General features: G+C 47.6%; 1 protein-coding gene across 1 annotated transcript in view; it reads right to left on the bottom strand.

Moving 5' to 3' along the window:
• The window catches only part of sppl2 (signal peptide peptidase-like 2), a gene marked incomplete at its 5' end in the record, with an annotated part of 52,578 nt that extends 30,540 nt beyond the window's left edge, over positions 1–22,038 (bottom strand). The window contains 3 exons of the mRNA XM_038776564.1: positions 6,248–6,337; positions 11,181–11,363; positions 22,000–22,038. Of these exons, the coding sequence (XP_038632492.1) occupies positions 6,248–6,337; positions 11,181–11,363; positions 22,000–22,038 (312 nt within the window). The remainder of the gene's footprint in view (positions 1–6,247; positions 6,338–11,180; positions 11,364–21,999) is intronic.
• Positions 22,039–22,043: the final 5 nt, after the last annotated feature.

Raw genomic sequence — 22,043 nt, 5'->3', positions numbered from 1 at the left:
TGTAGTTTATATGGACTTTATTAAGGCGTCTGACATGGTCCCACATGGCAGACAGGTACAAAAACAAAATCACATGGGATTCGGGGTGGGCTGGCTAAATGGATACAAAACTGGCTTGGTTATAGAAAACAGAGAGTAGCAGTGGAAGAGTGTTTTTCAGAATGGAGATCTGTAGCTAGCGGTGTTCCGCAGGGATCAAAGATGGAACCTCTGTGTAGCGGTGTTCCGCAGGGATCAAAGATGGAACCTCTGTTGTTTGTAGTACATATAAATGATCTGGTGGAAAATATGCGTGGTCAGATCAGTAAGTTTGCAGGTGACACGACGATTGGCGGAATCGCTGATAGTGCCGAGGATTGTCAGAGGATACAACAGGATATAGGTTAATGGGGACTTGGGCACAGAAATAGCAGATGGAGTTTAATCTGGACAAATGCAAAGTGATGCATTTGGAGGATCAAATCTAGGTATGAATTATAGTGTAAATGGCAGAACCCTTAGAAATATTAACATACAAAGGGATCTGGGCGTGCAGGTCCACAGTTCCCTAAAAGTGGCAATACAGGTGGCCACCGTGATTAAGAAGTCATATGGCATGCGTGCCTTCATCAGCCAGTGCATGGAGTACAGAATCGTAAAATTTACAGTGCAGAAGGGGACCATTCGCCTCACTAGTCTGCACAGGCTCTTGGAAAGAGCACCCTGCTTAAGCCCATACCTCCAACCTATCCCCGTAACCCAGTAACTCCACCTAACCCTTTTGGACATTAAGTGCAATTTAGCATGGCCAATCCACCCAACCTGCACATCTTTGGACTGTGGGAGGAAGCCGGAGCACCGGAGAAAACTCACGCAGACACGGGGAGTACATGCGGACTCCGCACAGACACTGACCCAAGCCAGGAATTGAACCCACAGTGCTAACCACTGTGCTACCGAGTTGGGAAATCATGCTGCAGCTACATAAAACCTTGGCTAGGCCGCATTTGGAGTACTGTGTGCAGTTCTTGCCACCACGTTATCAGAAGAATGTGGAAGCTTTGGAGAGAGTGCAAAGAAAGTTCACCAGGATGTTGCCTGGTCTCGCGAGTGTTGGCAATGAGGAAGGTTGAATAACCTCGGATTGTTTTCACTGGAAAGACAGAGACTGAGGGGAGACCTGATAGGTCTACAGAATTATGAGGCATAGTCAGGGTGTCAGAGGCTTTTTCCAAGGATGGAAGTGTCAATTACAAGGGGGTACAAGTTCAAGGTGAGAGGGGTAAGCTTTTCATGCAGAGTAATGGGTGCCTGGAACGTGCTGCCAGAGGATGCAGTGGAAGCAGGCACAACAGCAACATTTAAGAGGCATCTGGATGGGTACATGAAAAGGGAGGAAATAGAGGGATACGGATTGAGTAAGGGGCAGAATTTTTTTAAAATAGTGAGGCATCATGATCAGCACAGGCTTGGAGGGCCGAAGGGCCTGTCCTGTACTTTTCTTTGTTCATAAGACAAATGCTTCATCTCTGGAATCAATCTAGCGAACCTCCTCTGAATTGCCTCCAATAACACATCTTTCCTCAAATAATGGGACCAAAACTGTGCACAATACTCCAGGTGCGGTTTCAACAATGCCTTGTACAGTTGCAACACTACCTTACCGTTATACTCTATTCCTTCAGCTAATGCCAACATTCCATTCGCTTTCTTTATTATCTGCTGTACCTGCACGTTAATTTTTTGCAACTCGTGCATGAGGACACCGAGATCCCTCTGCAAGGAGCACCCCAAAGTCTCTCTCCATAGACAATAAGGTGCCTTTCCATTTATCTGATCAAAATGGATGACCTTATACATATCCACGTTAAACTTCATTTGCCACATTCTGCCACTCACCTAACATATCTATATCCATTTGTACGGTTCTTATTTCCTCACTGCATTCATATATTTCCAAGTCAGGATTGTGTATGACTTTGAGAGGAACTTGCAGTTGGCGGTGTTCCCCTGCATCTGCTGCTCTTGTCCTAGTAGGTGGTAGAGGTCACAGGTTTGGAACATGCTGTTGAAGCAGCCTTGGTGAGTTCCTGCAGTGCATCTTGTGGATTATACACACTGATGCATCGGTGAGGAGAGTAAATGTTGAAGATGGTGGATTGGGCACCAATCAAGTGGGCTGCCTCATCCTGGATGGTATCAAGCTTCAGAGTGTTGTTAGAGTTGCATTCACCCCATTAGACAGCTGAGGGACCTGTTTATCGACGGAAGGTTTGCGAGCCTGGGGGAGTTGGAGGAGAAATTTGGGCTCCCGCCGGGAAACATGTTTAGATATCTGCAGGTAAAGGCATTTGCTAGACGGCAGGTGGAGGGATTTCCTGCGCTCCCCGCGAGGGGGGTGAGTGACAGGGTGCTCTCGGGGGTCTGGGTCGGGATGGGGAAGATATCCGATATCTAAAAGCTTATGCAGGAGGTGGAAGAGGTGTCAGTAGAGGAGCTTAAAACGAAGTGGGAGGGGGAACTGGGGGAACAGATCGAAGACGGGACATGGGATGATGCCCTGGAGAGGGTAATTTCTTCCTCCTCGTGTGCGCGGCTTAGCCTCATTCAATTCAAGGTGCTGCATAGGGCCCACATGACTGGGACGAGGATGAGTAGATTCTTTGGGGGTGAAGATAGGTGTGTCAGGTGCTCAGGGAGCCCAGCGAACCATGCCCATATGTTCTGGGCATGCCCGGCATTGGAGGAGTTCTGGAAGGGGGTGGCGAGGACGGTGTCAAGGGTGGTGGGATCCGGGGTCAAGCCAGGATGGGGACTCGCGATCTTTGGGGTTGGGGTAGAGCCGGGAGTGCAGGAGGCGAAAGAGGCCGGTGTGCTGGCCTTTGCGTCCCTAGTAGCCCGGCGAAGGAATTTGCTACAATGGATGGACACGAGGCTCCCAAGCGTGGAGACCTGGATCAATGACATGGCGGGCTTCATTAAGCTTGAGAAGGTCAAATTCGCCCTGAGAGGTTCGGTGCAAGGGTTCTTTAAATGGTGGCAACCTTTCCTCGACTTTCTGGCTCAACTATAGGGTACTGGGACAGTAGCAGCAGCAACCCGGGGGTGGGGTCGTTGATTATGTTTGCTTATTTTATTTAAATTTGATTTATTTAATTTTAATTTATGGTTAAGTTTTCTTGTTGGGGGGGCGGTGGGGGGAGTGTGATACACGTGATGTTACGGTTTGGGGGGAATTGTGGGTGTTATGGGGCTGTTAGTTGCATATTACTGCTTGTTGGTATACTTGTTATATTTTTATATTTTCTGTAAAAAATTCCAATAAAAATTATTTTTTTAAAAAAGTTGCATTCACCCAGGAAAGCGGAAATTATTAAACTTCCAATACTGTTCGGCTTGCATGTGTCTAACCCTTCAGAATGATGATCTGTATCCGGGTGTGCAGGTTGTAGGGGTCACAAATTATGGATAAGATGCAGAATCTCTTTAAGCGGCTGCTCTTTTAATTTGTCCCTCAGTTTTTATGGTTTGGTTTCATTAGTTAGTTCATTTTACTCGGTATAACATGTGACCCTCATGGGAACACAAGCACCTGGGAGTTCCCCTCCAAGCCACACACCAAACTAACTTCGAATTGCATCGCCATTCCTTCACTGCCGCTCGGTCAAAATCCTGGAACTCCCTCCCTGATAGCACTGTACGTGTACCTATATGGGTTGCAGTGGCTCAAAAAGACAGTTCATCACCAACTTCCCAAGGGAAATAAATGCTGGCCTAGCAAGCAATGCTGACATCCCTTGGATTAATGTTTTTAAATTACCACATACACTGACCAAAATGCATTATGTTGTACTTGGTACATTAACCCACTGCACCTCGAGATGGCTGCACACCTCTGGACATATCCTACTCAATTGTACTGCCACCATAAGCTCCCATCAGAGCCCAGATACTGTTACACCCAGACAAAGAAGACGAACAGTAACTTTCAGGCAACTCATGCACACACAAGCCTGCATTCAGACAGAGAGTAGTGCTGTCACCTTCACGTCATCACCAAGACTATCTCCTTCCACTTCCTTTTAACATTTCTCTCACAGCGCTGAGGACCAGGGTTCGATCCAAGTCACTGTCCGTGTGGAGTTTGCACATTCTCCCTGTGTGTGTGTGCTTTCCCACCTACAACCCAAAGATGTGCAGGGGCCAGGCTAAATTGCTCCCTATGTGGAAAAATTACATTAAAAACTTTCAATATTTCTCACTCCATTTCTTCCAAATTCTTTTATGGTCTTACCTCTGACTACCTCTAATTTTCTCCTGCTCTACAAATCTCAGAAATCCCTGTGCTCTTCCAATTCTGACCTTTTGAGTGTCTTTCTTTTACATTGCTCCACTACTGGTGGCCATACCCTCGGCTGTCAAGATCCTTAATTGTGGAATTCCTTCCCTTAGTCTCTCCACCTCTCCTTGCTCTGCCTCCTTTAACATCTTCCTTAAAACTTGCCTCTTTAACCAAGCTTTTTGTTATCTGTCCTAATATCTCCTTGCAGAGATTACATCAAATGTTGTTTGATAATAAAGAGACTTTGATAATAAAGAGACGAATATAGTGACTTCTACAGCACTTTTCATGACCACAGGCATCTCAAAGGGCTTTGCAGCAAATTAAGTACTTTTGAAGTGTAGTTACGGGTGTAACATAGGAAACACGACAACCAATATGCACACAGCAAAATTTGACAAACAGTAACGCGAGAATGACCAGATTTTATAATGTTAGAGGGATAAATATTGATCTACATAGCAGGGATAACTCCCATCTTTCTTTCGAAATGGTGACATAGAATCTTTTGACTCAATATGAGCAGGTAGGTAGGGCCTCAGTTTGGCGGCACTGCCGGCTTTCTTTAACAGCCTCAAATCCTGTGCTCAAGTCCTGCTGTGAGACTTAACCAGAACAGTGTTACTCAAGAACAAACCAACTGAGTCACAGCTGACAACATTCTTCTGAGCTTTGGGATGTTTTACATTAAAGGCACCACATAAATGCAAATCTCGATATTGTCAGAAGTCTATTGTTTCCTCTAGCTGCAGAAGAGTAGCACGGTAGCATTGTGGATAGCACAATTGCTTCACAGCTCCAGGGTCCCAGGTTCGATTCCGGCTTGGGTCACTGTCTGTGCGGAGTCTGCACATCCTCCCCGTGTGTGCGTGGGTTTCCTCCGGGTACTCCGGTTTCCTCCCACAGTCCAAAGATGTGCACATTAGTGGATTGGCCATGATAAATTGCCCTTAGTGTCCAAAACTGCCCTTAGTGTTGGGTGGGGTTACTGGGTTATGGGGATAGGGTGGAGGTGTTGACCTCGGGTCGGGTGCTCTTTCCAAGAGCCGGTGCAGACACGATGGTCCGAGTGGCCTCCTTCTGCACTGTAAATTCTATGAAGAGAGCAGGAATAGCTGCAATAAATACAGTTAGATGGGGACCACGGCCTAATTACCTCTGTGTCAATAGATGATCAACTAAATTTCCTGCTCCCAGTCACTATCCATGGATTCTTGCTGTGTGGATGCTGCTTGAGGCAGACTTGACAGGAATGATCGCCTGAAGCTTGAACTTGCTGCCAACAATGGGAAGCACAGTGGTTAGCACTGCCGCCTCACAGCTCCAGGGTCCCAGATTCAATTCCGGCCTCGCCTGGCTGTCTGTGTGGAGTTTGCACTTTCTCCCCGTGTCTGCGTGGGTTTCCTCCGGCTGCTCCGGTTTCCTCCCACAGTCCAAAGATATGCAGGTTAGGTGGATTGGCCCCGAGTGTCTAAAGGGTTAGTTGGGGTTACTGGGTTATGAGGATAGGGAGGAGGTATGGGCTTAAGCAGGATGGTCTTTCCAAGGGCTGGTGCAGACTCGATGGGCCGAATGGCCCCATTCTGCATTGTAAATTCTATGATCTATGAATGGGTGGAATCGTATAAGATGTTAATTAATGCCATCAGTAAAGAGTGGTGCAGAAAAATAACTGTGGATAAGCAATTAAAAACACAGTGCATCAAAGCAGCCAGCTCAATCAGTACACAATGTCTGCCAATTAATTTCAGCCAGTTTCATGTTGATCCATGATTTGGTGTTTCAGATTTTAACTACTTTCTTTCTTTCCTTCGCTCACTCCCACTAGTCTATTTAGGTGAGAGGGCAGAGCTTGACCCACTCTGATCAGCAGCAAATGCTTTCAAAACACCCCACCCACTAACAGGGACAGATGAGAAGCTTTACCTTTGATATATCAAGCATGTCCTCGTAACTAAGGAGAGCCACTGGGATATCGATTTCCTCATACTGACTCCCATTTCCACCTGGAGGCACCTGCAGAGCAGAACAAAAACAATCGTACATTAATCAGACACGATAGTTTACATTGACGTGTCTATAATCCCATTGTTTCATTATGCGTTTATTGAACAGTTTTGAGAAATGTAAGAGGAGACAGAAGAAAGCCTCAGGCAGTATCTGCACAAACAGTGAATGGCTTTTAACTAGGCCAACATTTCACATAAATTCACTAATAGGCAATGAATAATTGGCAGGATGACAGAGCATTTATTCCATTTCCTAGTGGATTTCCTGTGACACTGTTCATGAGGCGATTAAGAGAATAACTGGAGCTACATTTAAAAAATCTGGGAATATTAAAAAAAGTGTGACTGGGACCATGAAAAGCATAGCTGCACGATGGGGTATCAAAAAAGGAATAGAACACAATTAAAAAGGAGAACAGGGTTCTAAACTTCAGCAGGACAGCAAGTAACCTCCTGTCGTCAGGTAAAGGCCTGACAACAGGAGGTTGCAGCTTCAAGCCATAGAAGAAATAGTGGTAAAAAAGGTTGGGCTGGGGAGCATGCTCTGAAACATCTTATTGGATGGGGATCCAACAAAAAAAAAGGGCAATACAGTCAAATTGGCAGTGGAAGAGGACATTGAATGGGGTCTGGGATCACAGTAGTGAATTGGCCAGAACATCCAGAAATAAGCCACCAGGTCAAGTTAAACGGCAAAGCACAAAATAATGCAGGAATTGGCCGAAAGAAGGCATAACAGCAAGTAAAGTGGAGTCTTGCCATTTGTCAGGGGAGTGACCAAAAACACTTACCTGAGGGGAATGGAGGAACCTGAATGAAAATGGCAAGACTGCGGGCTGGTAAATAGGAAATAGCAGCAGATCCCTGCACAACAGTGAATAAGGGGCAGACACAGAAGGAGATGTGCAAATGATTGAAAAGTAAAATCAAAGTGCACAAATAAAACACAAAAGTTAAAAGTTTGAAACGATAAAATAGTTATTTGGAAGTGCAGAAAACAAGATGACAGCCACTGCCGGGCTTCAGAAATTGTAAATTGCTCTGCCACACCACCTCTGATCCACAGCCTACCACTGCTGTGGTTCCCGGTTGAATTTTATAAGATGTATGCAGACCTGTTGGGCCCCCTGTTGGTTAGGACCTTTAACGAGGCAAGGGAGGGGGGGGGGGGGCTTTGCTGCCGACGATGTCTCGGGCGCTGATCTCCCTGATTCTGAAGCGGGACAAGGATCCCCAGCAGTGTGGGTCGTACAGGCCGATCTCACTCTTGAATGTGGACGCCAAGCTGTTGGCAAAGATCTTAGCCACGAGGATAGAGGACTGTGTGCCGCAGGTTATCCACGAGGATCAAACGGGGTTTGTGAGGGGGAGGCAGCTGAACACTAACATACGGAGGCTCTTGAATGTTATAATGATGCCGGCGGTAGAAGGGGAGGCGGAGATAGTGGTGGCACTGGACGCGGAGAAGGCCTTCGATAGGGTTGAGTGGGGGTACTTGTGGGAGGTGCTGGAAAGGTTTGGGTTTGGGGACGGGTTTGTCAGTTGGGCGAGGCTGTTGTATGAGGCCCTGATGGCGAGCATGGCCACGAATAGGAGGAGGTCGGAGTATTTTTGGTTACACCGAGGGACGAGGCAGGGGTGTCTCTGCGGATGACCTATTGTTGTATGTTGCGGACCCGGTGGGGGGAATGCCGGAGGTGATGAGGATTCTCCGGGATTTAGGGGACTTTTCGGGGAACAAGCTCAACTTTGGGAAGAGCGAGCTGTTTGTGGTACACCCGGGGGACCAGGAGGGGGGGATTGGTAGGCTCCCATTGAAAAGGGCGGAGAGGAGATTTAGGTACTTGGGGGTGCAGGTGGCCAGGAGCTAGGGGGCCCTGCATACGCTTAACCTTACAAGGCTGGTGGAGCAAATGGAGGAGGAGTTTAAGAGGTGGGACATGTTGCCGCTGTCTCTGGCGGGTAGGGTGCAGTCAGTCAAGATGACGGTGCTTCCGAGATTTCTGTTCCTGTTTCAGTGCCTCCCCATCCTTATCCCGAAGGCCTTTTTCAGACGGGTTAACAGGAGCATTACGGGGTTTGTGTGGGCACATGGGACCCCGAGGGTGAGGAGGGTGTTCTTGGAGCGGGGCAGGGATAGGGGGGGGCTGCCGCTGCCCAACCTCTGTGGGTACTATTGGGCTGCCAATGTAGCGATGGTGCGCAAGTGGGTGATGGAGGGGGAGGGGGCAGCATGGAAGAGGATGGAGATGGCGTCCTGTGTGGACACGAGCCTGGAGGCGCTGGTGATGGCGCCGCTGCCATTCCCTCCAACGAGGTATACCACGTGCCCGGTGGTGGTGGTTACCCTCAAAATTTGGGGGCAATGAAGGCGGCACAGGGGGAGGTGGGGGCCTCGATGGGATCCCCGATACGGGGGAACCACCGGTTTGTTCCGGGGAGAATTGATGGCGGGTTCCTGAGTTGGCACAGGGCAGGTATCAGGAGGCTGGGGGACCTGTTTATAGACGCGAAATTTGCGAGCCTGGGTGAGCCGGAGAGGAAGTTCGGGCTCCACCCGGGGAACGCCTTTCGGTACATGCAGGTGAGGGCGTTTGTCAGGTGGCAGGTGGCGGGGTTTCCTCTGCCGCCGCCGTGTGGGGTCCAGGACAGGGTGCACTCGGGGGTGTGGGTTGGGGAGGGGAGGATCTCGGTGGCGTACCAAGTGATGCAGGAGATGGACGAGGCCTCGGTTGAGGAGTTGAAGGGTAAATGGGAGGAGGAGCTGGGTGAGGAGATTGAGGAGGGGACGTGGGCGGACGCCCTGGGGAGGGTGAACTCCTCCTCTTCTTGTGCGAGGCTTGGCCTCATACAGTTTAAGGTGCTGCATCGGGCTCACATGACCGGGACAAGGATTAGCCGGTTCTTTGGGAGTGAGGACAGGGGCATTAGGTGCTTTGGGAGCCCAGCAAATCATGCCCATATGTTCTGGGCATGTCCAGCATTGAGGGAATTTTGGAAGGGCATGGCAGGGACGTTGTCGAGGGTGGTAGGATCCAGGGTCAATCTGGGCTAGGGGCTCGCAGTATTTGGGGTGGCGGAGGAGCCGGGAGTGCAGGAGGCGAAAGAGGCCGGTGTTCTGGCCTTTGCGTCCCTGGTAGCCCGGCGGAGGATTCTTCTTCAGTGGAAGGATGCGAGGCCCTCAAGAGTGGAGGCCTGGATCAACGACATGGCAGGGTTTCTCAAGCTAGAGAAGGTGAAATTTGCCCTAAGGGGATCAGTGCAGGGGTTTTTCAGGAGGTGGCAGCCATTCCTGGACTTCCTGGCAGAACGATAGAAACAGGCCAGCAGCAACCCGGGGGTTAGGGAGGGAGGGGGATGTTTTGTTATTTTGTACTAAAGGGACGGGCATAGTTGTTCTGTGCCAATGTCGGGCATTAATTCATTTCCTCTTCTGAGATACGCGGGGGGGGGGGGGGGGGGGGGGGGGGGGGGGGGGGGCTGTCCTGTCTATTGAAGGGACGGGCAGATGTTTTGGGGGAATGATGGGTGTTAGTTTATCTCTTCCGTTGTGTATGCGCAGGGGAGGACTGTTCTTTCTGTTCTTTGTAAAAAAAAAAAAATCTGTCTTTTTGTTGTTGATATTATGCAAAAATTTGAATAAAAATTATTTAAAAAAAAAAAGATATCTCTGATTCACCTCCAGAGGAGCAACTAACGGAGCAGGGTTATCACAACAGCTGTGAGACTTGGTTTTACAGCAAGTCTGTAAAATTGGATCCCACTGTGGAATGAAACTGCTGTGTAAATTACATTGAATTAGTTGGACTATCCAGCACAGAAACAAGCCGTTGAGTCCAACGAATCCATGTCACCATTTATATTCCACTTGAGCCTCCTAACATTCATCCAACATCAGCATAATCTTTATTCCCATCGCCCTCATATGCTTATCTTCTTATGTGCATCTTCTCTCAACAACACCCTGTGGCAGCACAACCCACATTCACATCATTATCTGGATAAAGAAGTTTCTTCTGAATTTCTTATTTGATTCTTGGTAACTATCTTCTACTGATGGCCTCCAGTTTTGCTCTTTCCCACGAAGGGGAACACTGCCTACATGCTCTCACCCAAGACAGTGGATAGTAACATATAGCTGCAGACACTGGATTCATGCAGTATATGCAGTTCTCATTTTAAAATCGAAATTCACTTGATTGAAATGTTCATTCCAAGGCAATTCAGTGATGCTTAATTCCACTGAAACTGGTTACATTGAAGCAGCAAATTAAAAAGCAACATCCTTTGCTAACTCAACTGACATTTGGTTAGCACTGCTGCCTCACGGCTCCGAGGACTCGGGTTCGATCCTGGCCCTGGGTCACTGTCCGTGTGGAGTTTGGACATTCTCTCCGTGTTTTCGTGGGTTTCACCCTAACAACCCAAAGATGTACAGGGTAGGTGGATTGGCCACGCAAAATTGCCCCTTAATTGAAAAAAATGAATTGGGTACTCTAAATTTAAAAAAAAAAAACCTCAACTGACAGTTGTAACCCTAGTGCTGAACTAGGAATGAGGACACTGCTATCAGTCTTAGCAATCCTAACAAATTGCTACATGAATTAAGCAACCACAGAGGCATTGCAATTAGGGTTAGCACCCCCGAGGAAGAGAGTGGAGCTTTTCTACTTCTCATTGTGAATAAGCTATCTTTGTTACAGTCATTGACATAACAAAGTACAGTTAACCAGGAGCAGTAGCTACATTCAGGCTTCAATATAACTTCAGGTAACAGGAGGTGCAGTGGTGCAGTCACTAAAGGCACAATCAGTTAAAGCAGAGCAATGTCACTGTCCGACGTTTCTTACCAGGCTCTGCCTGCTGACGATGAGCAGGCCTTTGGCTCCATTGATCTGAGCAAGTCGCACTTTCTCATAGAAGGTACAGTTCCCACGCATCACCATGGCGATTCTATTGCTAAATCCTTGCAGAGGCACATCTGAAGGTGTGCACAGGTCAGAGGATGTCAGGTCCTGGAGCTGCAAGAGAGACTGAGAGAGAAAACAGATAATTCTGGGTGCAGGATAAACAGACTGGGCAAAATGGTGTCAGAATTATTTTTAGTGAATCAAAAGCATGGGATTGCACATTATTTAAAAATAATATTTATATTAAAATATTACCAATTTTTAAAAAAAGTATAGTAAGATCACAGTACAATTAAAATGAATCATATCCTCAATGTTAATTATGACAGAAACTCACTCACTCAGGGTGGGCAAAAATGTTTTAATCCAGAAACAATATACCATCTACTACTTTGCAAAAATGGCTGTCCTCCACGTGAGCCTACAGAAGGAGTGTCAGCAAACAACTGAACTGTGAAAATCAGTGTAACCAAGTGTAACAACCACACTTCTCCAGAGTCATTGTATAGCAATAAGGGAAAACTGCTGCAGTGAACCATTAATATCCCAGGTGCTGCTCCAACTGACATCAGCTAATTCCACAGAGTTTAATCTGGCAACTTCCTGTCTCTGATTTATCATACTGTTTGTCCAACATACAATTCGGATGAGGAGAAATTTCCTTCAAATAAATACTGGGAAGACCAAAGCCACTGTCTTTGCTCCCACCATAAACTCCACTTCCAACTGCGGTTTCCATCCCTCTCTCCAGCTCCTTTAAAGCCAAGCCAGACCTTAGTGTTGCGTTTGACATCATGATAAACTTCCAACCTCTTATCCACTCCATTACTAAGACTGTCGACTTCCACCTCAGTAACATCACCTATCACTGAACCGGATTCAGCTCATCTGCAGCTGAATCCCCCAATGTCTGTTACTTCTGGACCGACTCGCGCAATACTCTTTTGGTCGTCTTCCCTTCTTCCACTCTTCATAAATACATGCTCATCCATAACTCCGCTTCAGCATCTAAACTCGCACCAAGTTTCATTCACCGTTATCCTGTGCTTGCTGAACCATGTTGCTTCCCAATCCGCCAATGCCTTGATTTTAAAATTCTCATCCCCGTTTTCAAATCCATCCATGGCCTCATCCCTCCCCTCTCTGTAACATTCTTCAGCACTACAAGGAACAAAATTGCAGGCACAAATTCAACTTAAAAGGCATGACATGGCAGCCATTCCCAAAACATGGCTGCAAGACCTCTGGACTAAATATGGCAAGTAATGACGCACATAGGAAAGATAGGAAAAATGACAGAGGAGGAAGAGTGCCACTTTAGTGATCAGGGAGAAAATTACTCTTATTAGAGAGGTAAGCAGGCAATGGAGACTTTATGGTCAGAATTAAGACAGTAAAGGATTCAAGACTGATGGGAGAGTTGTGCACAAGCACAACTTCACAGACGCATCTGTGAAGTAGTGGATTGTATAAATGCTGAGATTCGACAAGCATGCAGCAAAGTCAGAGTGGTTTCAACTTTCGTATAGATTGGGATAAGGGAGCAAACATGTCACAAAGGTTGTGAATTTCTTGAGTGTGTTCAGGGTAGTTTTCTGTAGTAATATACCCATGACCTAAAAATATTAGATTTAGTTATGAGGAATGAGCCAGATTTAGTTTACAGTCTAACAGCGCATCAACATTTATCTAATAGTGAACATATACGATCAAGTTCAACATAGTGTTTGATGGGCAGCACGGTGGCGCAGTGATTAGCACTGTTGCCTCACAGCACCGAGGACCACGGTTTGATCCTGGCCCCCTGTCCGTGTGGAGTTTGCACGTTCTCCCTGTGTCTGCGTGGGTCTCACCCCCACAAACCAAAAGGGTGTGCAGGGTAGTGTATTGGCCATGCTAAATTGCCCCTTGATTGGGGAAAAAAAGAATTGGGCACTCTTAAATGTTTTTTAAAACAGTATTTGAAAAGGAGAAATGAGAAACTTCTACTAAGATTCGAGATTTAGAGAATGCTGCCTTCAATGGGGTGAGGCAGAGACTGTCCACAGTAAACTGGCCTGTAACTTTTAATCTGCAGGGAGAGAACCAGGGAGCATCTGATACCCTGGGTGAGTTCTCCCAGTGAGCCAGAGGAGACACAGCCAGAGTGAGGCACAACCAAGAGTGAGTTTGGGAATTCAGAGCTGGGTGGGGAGGAGGTGCGTTTTAACCCTGGTAAGTGACTGGTAAGTAGTTTTTCTTTTCATTGTCTAATTTATTTATTTTTCTTTCATTTTTTGAAATTGTAGTTGTAAAAGTTTACTTAAGGTTTAAGACATGGCAGGAGATCCCAGACCCGTGTCATGCTCCTCGTGTGCGATGTGGGAGCTTAGGGACACGTCCACTGTCCCTGGCTCTTTCACGTGCAAGAAGTGTGTTCAGTTGCAGCTCCTGTTAGACCGCTTGACGGCTCTGGAGCTGCGGATGGACTCACTTTGGAGCATCCGCGATGCTGAGGAGGTCGTGGATAGCACGTTTAGCGAGTTGGTCACACCGCAGGTGAAGGTTACTGAGGGAGATAGAAAATGGGTGACCAAAAGAAAGAGCAAGACTAGGAAGGCAGTGCAGGTGTCCCCTGCGGTCACTCCCTGCAAAACAGATATACCGCTTCGGATACTGTTGAGGGAGAAGGCTCACCAGGGGAAGGCAGCAGCAGCAAGGTTCATGGCACCGTGGCTGGCTCTGCTGCGCAACAGGGCAGGAAGAAAAATGGCACGGCTATAGTGATAGGGGACTCGATCGTAAGGGGAATAGACAGGCGGTTCTGTGGACGCAATCGAGACTCCAGGATGGTATGTTGCCTCCCTGGTGCAAGGGTCAAGGATGTCTCGGAGCGGCTACAGGACATTCTTGGGGGGGGGGGGGTGAACAGCCAGCTGTCGTGGTGCACATAGGCACCAACGATATAGGTTAAAAACGGGATGTGGTCCTACAAGCTGAATTCAGGGAGTTAGCAGTTAAACTACAAAGTAGGACCTCAAAGGTAGTAATCTCAGGATTGCTACCAGTGCCACGAGCTAGTCAGAGTAGGAATGTCAGGATAGATAGGATGAATGCGTGGCTCAAGAGATGGTGCAAGAGGGAGGGATTCAAATTCCTGGGGCATTGGGACCGGTTCTGGGGGAGGTGGGACCAGTACAAACCGGACGGTCTGCACCTGGGCAGGACTGGAACCGATGTCCTAATGGGGGTGTTTGCTAGAGCTGTTGGGGAGGGTTTAAACTAATGTGGCAGGGGGATGGGAACCGATGCAGGAAGTTGGAAGGTAGTAAAACAGGGACAGAAGCAAAAGGAAGTAAGGGGGAAAGTGCAAGGCAGAGAAGACATAGTCAAAAATCAAAAAGGGCGACAGTACAAAGTACAGAGACTAAGGGGAGCCCAGTGAATAGGCCCAGTAATACTAAAAGGAATAAAACTGGAGATGTTAAGATTCAAAACAGAGGTACAAAAACCAACATAAGTGCACTTTACCTGAATGCTCGTAGTATTCGGAATAAAGTAAATGAGTTGCTGGTGCAAACCATCGTGAATGACTATGATTTAGTGGCCATTACTGAAACACGGTTAAAGGATGGTTACGACTGGGAGTTAAATATCCGAGGGTATCAAACTATTCGAAGGACAGAGTGGATGGTAAGGGAGGTGGTGTAGCTCTGTTATTTAAGGATGACATCCAGGCAATAGTAAGGGATGACATCGGTGCTATGGAGGATAAGGTTGAATCCATTTGGGTGGAAATCAGGAATAGTAAGGCGGAAAAGTCACCGATAGGTGTAGTCTATCGGCCACCAAATAGTAACGTTATGGTGGGGCAGGCAATAAACAAAGAAATAGCTGATGCATGTAGAAATGGTACAGCAGTTATCATGGGGGATTTTAATCTACATGTCGATTGGTTTAACCAGGTCGGTCAAGGCAACCTTAAGGAGGAGTTTATAGAATGTATCCGCGATAGTTTCCTAGAACAGTATGTAATTGAACCTACGAGGGAACAAGTGGTCCTAGATCTTGTCCTGTGTAATGAGACAGGATTGATTCATGATCTCATAGTTAGGGATCCTCTCGGATGGAGCGATCACAACATGGTGGAATTTAAAATACAAATGGAGGGTGAGAAGGTAAAATCAAATACTAGTGTTTTGTGTTTAAACAAAGGAGATTAAAATGGGATGAGAGAAGAACTAGCTACGGTAGACTGGGAGCAAAGACTTTATGGTGAAACAGTTTAGGAACAGTGGAGAACCTTCCAAGCGATTTTTCACAGTGCTCAGCAAAGGTTTATACCAACAAAAAGGAAGGACGGTAGAAAGAGGGAAAATCGACCGTGGATATCTAAGGAAATAATGGAGAGTATCAAATTGAAGGAAAAAGCATACAAAGTGGCAAAGATTGGTGGGAGACTAGAGGACTGGGAAATCTTTAGGGGGCAACAGAAAGCTACTAAAAAAGCTATAAAGAAGAGTAAGATAGAGTATGAGAGTAAACTTGCTCAGAATATAAAAACAGACAGGATTTGGATAGGTTAAGTGAATGGGCTAGGGTCTGGCAGATGGAATACAATGTTGACAAATGTGAGGTTATCCATTTTGGTAGGAATAACAGCAAACGGGATTATTATTTAAATGATAAAATATTAAAGCATGCTGCTATGCAGAGAGACCTGGGGGTGCTCGTGCATGAGTCACAGAAAGTTGGTTTACAGGTGCAATAGGTGATTAAGAAGGCAAATGGAATTTTGTCTTTCATTGCTAGAGGGATGGAGTTTAAGACTAGGGAGGTTATGCTGCAATTGTATAAGGTGTTAGTGAGGCCACACCTGGAGTATTTTGCTCAGTTTTGGTCTCCCTACTTGAGAAAGGACGTACTAGTACTGGAGGGTGTGCAGAGGAGATTCACTAGGTTAATCCCAGAGCTGAAGGAGTTGGATTACGAGGAGAGGTTGAGTAGACTGGGACTGTATTCGTTGGAATTTAGAAGGATGAGGGGGGATCTTATAGAAACATATAAAATTATGAAGGGAATAGATAGGACAGATGCGGGCAGGTTGTTTCCACTGGCGGGTGAAAGCAGAACTAGGGGGCATAGCCTCAAAATAAGGGGAAGTAGATTTAGGACTGAGGTTAGGAGGAACTTCTTCACCCAAAGAATTGTGAATCTATGGAATTCCTTGCTTCGTGAAGCAGTTGAGGCTTCTTCATTAAATGGTTTTAAGGTAAAGATAGATAGTTTTTTGAAGAATAAAGGGATTAAGGGTTATGGTGTTCGGGCCGGAAAGTGGCGCTGAGTCCACAAAAGATCAGCCATGATCTCATTGAACGGTGGAGCAGGCTCAAGGGGCCAGGTGGCCTACTCCTGCTCCTAGTTCTTAAACTGGGCGAATCTGTTAATGACTAAAAGGACACAATTTTTGACCAGAGGAGGAGGAAATGTCTTTGGTTTATTTCTATGGATTTTCTGAAGGTATTTGCGACAGTCTCTCACCAAAGGTTGTTAGCCTAAGTTAAAGTTCATAGAACTCAAGACAAATTATTGACCTGGTTAGGAAATTGGCTAAACAGCAGGAAACAGAATATGAATAATGGGCAGATACTCAATTTGGCAGAATGTGACTAGTGGTGTTCAACAAGGATCTGTGTTGGGCCACAACAATTCACTCTATTTATTAACTTGTATGACGAGATAGAAAGCCACAGAATCAAAAAGTTTAATGGAGGGCAGCATAGCGCCACAGTGGTTAGCATGCTCTCTACTGTGCTGAGGACCCAGGTTCGATCCCGGCCCCGGGTCACTTTGTGTGTGGAGTTTGCATATTCTCTCTTTTTTTTTTAAAAACGCATTTTATTCAAACTTGTATCAAAGTAGGTTACAGCAAATAAACACCCCGGGAAACATTCTTCCCAACAATCTTCTATACAGTTTGTACAGATTTTTCTCCTTTTTCACCCCCCCTCCGCATCACCCACCGCCCCACCCGCCTGCAACGAACAGTTCCTCAAACACGGTCACAAACATCCCCCACCTTTTCTCAAACTCCCCTGCTGAGCCCCTTAACTCATATTTTATCTTCTCTAACCGCAGAAAGTCATGCAGGTCACCCAACCATGCTGTTACCCCCAGTGGCGATGCCTACCGCCACACCAGCAAAATTCATCGCCGTGCAATCAGAGAGGCGAAGGCCAAGACATCGGCCTTCCTCCTCTCCATGAGCTCAGACTTCTCTGAAACCCCAAATATCGCCACCAAAGGGTCCAGGTCCACTCCCTCCTCCACTATCCTGGCTAAGACCGCGAACACTCCTGCCCAGAATCTTCCCAATTTTTCACAACCCCAAAACATGTGCGCATGATTCGCTGCCCCCCTCCCCACACCTCTCACACTCATCTGTTACCCCTGAAAGAACCCACTCATTCTCACCCGGGTCATATGCACCCTGTGCACCACCTTAAACTGTATCAGGCTCATCCTTGCACAAGAGGAGGTCCCGTTTACCCTTCGCAGTGCCTCACTCCATACTCCCCAATTGATCTCCATTCCCAACTCCACTTCCCACTTCTTGATCTTTACCACCCGCTTGCCTCCCTGCTCCCCAGCCACTTATATATATCCCCAATTCTTCCCTCCCCTTCCACATCCGGAAGCAGCAAAGTCCCTAACCTGTAGATACCTGAACTCACACCCCCTCGGCAGCTCTACCCTCTCCCTTAGCTCCTCCAGACCGGCGAACCCTTCCTCCAAATAAAAATCCCTCTCATTGACCAGCCCCACTTCCCTCCACCTCCTGTATACACTATCCATCCCCCCTGGCTCAAACCCATGATTCACGCACAGCGGCGTTAGCACCAACATCCCTTCCACCCTAAAATACCCCCTTAGCTGATTCCATATCTTCACCGTGAACTGCACCAATCATATTCTCCTCATGACTGTGCGTGTTTCACCCCCACAACCCAAAGATGTGCAGGTTAGGTGGATTGGCCACACTAAATTGCCCCTTAATTGGAAATAAATAATCGAGTACTCTAAATTTAACAAAAAAAGTTAATGGAAAGGACGGCACGGTGGCTAGCACTACTGCCTCCGGCCCCAGGTCACTGTCCGTGTGGAGTTTGCACATTCTCCAAGTGTCTGCGTGGGTCTCACCCCCAAACCCAAAACGATGTGCAGGGTAGGCGGATTGGCCACGCTAAATTGCCCCTTAATTGGAAAAAAAATTGGTACTCTAAATTTACAAACAAAATTGTTTTTAAAAAGGTTAATGAAATACCAACCATTACATCTAGAGGAATAGAATACGAAGGCGTAGAAGTTATGCTTTGGCAATGAAAGAACATAGGATAAATTGTGGGTACCTTCACAAAGTGATTATAGCATAGTTATGTATCTACTAGGGGACTTCCGGTGGCAGCCATGGTGCGAGTGGGTGCACACAAGGCAGTACCTGCTTGAAGGCAGAGAAGAGGTCTTTTTACCCAAAAACAAGAGTAACTTTGACGGAAAATTGTAGCTGGAGGTCGGAGAAGTTGCCCCAGTGTGGTATGTCTGCTGATTACCAAACCCAGCAGAAGGTGAAAGACCTGGCCAAGGAGTTGGAAGAGACCTGTGGCGTAGCACAGCAGCTATTGGAAAGATGGTAGAGGGGGAAGGGTCAGTGCAAGTTGGAAAACCCCAAATGGAACGCTGATGGCCTTCATTAGGGAAGAGTTCCATCAGCAGACGAAGGAGATGCAGGAGGACAGGTCAAAAGCCATCGAAAGGGCTGTGGCATCCCTGAAGGGCTCCATGGAAAGGGTTGAATAGTGTCTGGAGGTACAGGGGTCGCAGGTTCAAGAGATGGAGAGGATGATGTCTGACCACAGCAATCGAGTGGTGGCATAGGAAGTGGGGCTCTTAGGAGACCATGGCAAGACGCTCAGAGCAAAGGTGGAGGAGCAAGAAAATAGGTTGAGAAGGCAGAATTTGCGAATAGTCGCCTGCCTGAAAGAGTGGAAGGCACGAGTGTCATGAGGTACGTCTCGAGGATGCTGGCAGGGCTGGTGGTAGAGGGGGTGTTTGACAAGGCACAGGTTTGACGAGGTGGACAGAGCGCACAGGTCTCTGAAGCAGAAGCCAAGAGCTGTGGAGCTGCCACGGACGGTGATCGTAAGACTCCACAAATTAGTGGAGAAAGAGAAGATCCTGCAGTGGGCCTGGAAGAAGCGGAACGGCGAATGGGAGGAGAACAAGGTCTGAATATACCAGGACATTGGAACTGAACTGACAAAACAGCGTGCGAGGTTCAACAGGACCACGGCAGTGCTGTATCGACAGTGGATCAAGTTAGGGGTACTCTACCTGTTGAAACTATGGGTGACTTATAAGGGCCGGGAATACTATATTGAGACCGCAGTAATGGTTAATGATTTTATCAAGGAGCACAAACTGGGGGAGAAGTGAACATTTTTGGGAGATGGCACTTTGGAGTAATGGAAGATACGGGTAGAGTGGGGGTTGGAATGCGGGGGAGGGGCGGGGGGTCTTTTCCTGCCAGGAATAGAGAGCATCTAGTGTCGCTATATGCGGATGACCTGTTACTGTACGTGTTGGATCCGCTGGAGAGCATGGGGAGGATCATGGGTCTGTTGGGGAAGTTTGGGGCATTCTCGAGATATAAACTGAACATAGGGAAAAGTGAAGAGTTCCCGGTGAATGAGATGGGTCAGCGAGCCAACCTAGAGGGGTTACTATTTAAGGTAGCCAGAGATAGGTTTAAATATCTGGGGATTCAGATAACGGGAGAGTGGGCGACACTGCATAAGTGGAATCTAACAAAACTGGTAACCTTATAATCTTTATTACTGTCAAAAGTAGGCTTACGTTAACAATGCAATGAAGGTACTGTGAAAACCCCCTAGTCGCCACACTCCGCCTGTTCGGGTACACTGAGGGAGAATTTTAAAAGTCCAATTCACCTAACAGCATGTCTTTTGGGACATGTGGGAGGAAACTGGAGCACCCTGAGGAATCCCACTCAGGCACGGGGGAATGTGCAGATTCCGCACAGACAGTGACCCAAGGCAGGAATTGAGCCTGGGCCCTTGGTGCTGTGAATCAGCAGTGCTAACCACTGTAGAGGTGGTTAGGGACGATCTGAAGAGGTGGGACGCGCTGCACCCGACTCTGGCAGGGAGGGTCCAAGACGCTTCCAAATTTTATACCAAAAACCTTTTACCGGAAACTGGAATAGATTATCTCAAGTTTGTGTAGGCAGGGAAGATACCAACGGTTAAAAGGTCTCTGATACAGAGACAGAGGGGGAGGTTGGCGTTGCTGAACCTGCTACATTATTATTGGGTGGCGAACGTGGAGAATGTGAGGCAGTGGTGGGGAGCAGAATGGGTTAGGATGAAGGAAGAATCCTGTAGGGGTCCAGCCTGCGGCCCATGGTGATGGCGGCCATGCAAAACCATCATTTGCATGGATTTAAAAATCAGTAGTGGGTTGGATACCTCATGCTCCACTGCTTCGTGATGCTTTGCTCCTCTTAGGCACAAGTCTCGCGGGCTGAATTGATGCAAGTATTTACAAGCGGGGCCTGGGCACCACGGCTGTAGAGGGGGAGTGAGATGCTAAAAAAACTCTCAAAAATTGTCAGGCTTTCTGGGGGTGGGGGTTGGAGCCAAGGGGAAGAGCAGGACTTAGGGTGTCCCCCTCTGGATCGGGGTGTCCTGGCTCAGACTGCCATTGCTGCAGTATGTGGATTTAAACGCTCCCTGTCGGTACTAATTACAGGCTCCTGGCTGCTCACTCTGCTGACTGCTCACTGTATCATGTAAATGTTCAGAGAGCCTCTGGTGATGTTGGGGCCCACCCAGGCCGCCCGCTGGAAACCCTCATACTCTAGCCGTATCATCAATGGGATGGGCAGCGGTTTGGGTGTTGGCACTCCTCAGAAGCGCTGCCCCACTGCAGAGGAAGCAGGGGATTAGCAGGACTCATCCCAAACAAAGGACACCTGCAGAGGCCTCACCAGTGACATTTACCCTTCAGGATCACAAGATGTCTCCTCCTGGTGAGGCTGGCAGCACTGACCGCCTCTGCCACCTCTTCCCAGGCGCTGTTCAGGAGGAGAGCTCGAGTCTGCAGCCCAACCTGGGGAATAGGGTGTCCCTCCTCTCCTCATTGGCACTGAGAGTGGGTCCACCTTGGACTCCTGAAATTGGGGTGGGAGGGGACAGGTTGGCTGCAATGAGTGTGAGGGGAGTGTAGCGCTAAAACCAGTTCCAGCTGTCGTGCTTTTTAGTGCTGATTCCGGACCCAGTGATTTCACCGACTGATGGGCCGTGAATTGCTTCCAATTCCCGCCGGCAGAGTGCTGGTTTATTTGCATGTCCTGAATTGCAAAACAAACAGTGGCCCCCAATAGGAACTCGAATTGGGTGCTATTCAGTTCCAGCGGGAACACAGTCTCCCACTTGAGAATCCAGCCTCCCTTGAAAGAATAAAATAAATACATTTTCAGGTTGACTTTGATTTAGTTTACAGACCCGAGGAACACTATTTGAAAAACGACCTGAACTAGATGCCAGAAACTTGATTTTATAACCTTACAATTTACCTGTGCTCAGACAGGCCTTCTAACTGCACGTCTCTGCTCTGGGTTACGTAATGGAGCAGTGCACGCTAGGGGCTTTGCCTGCAACTTTAGGAGCATTTGCTAAAATGTTCCCTGATGCACACTTACCGCCTTACTGAGATCATGAGGTAAATAGGCCCAGTAGGGGTTGA

This window comes from Scyliorhinus canicula, chromosome 18 (genome assembly GCF_902713615.1).
Source record: "Scyliorhinus canicula chromosome 18, sScyCan1.1, whole genome shotgun sequence".
NCBI classification, from domain to species: Eukaryota; Metazoa; Chordata; class Chondrichthyes; order Carcharhiniformes; family Scyliorhinidae; genus Scyliorhinus; species Scyliorhinus canicula.
Note: the sequence above shows the minus strand (reverse complement) of the source record. Positions and strands in the feature narration are given on the sequence as shown.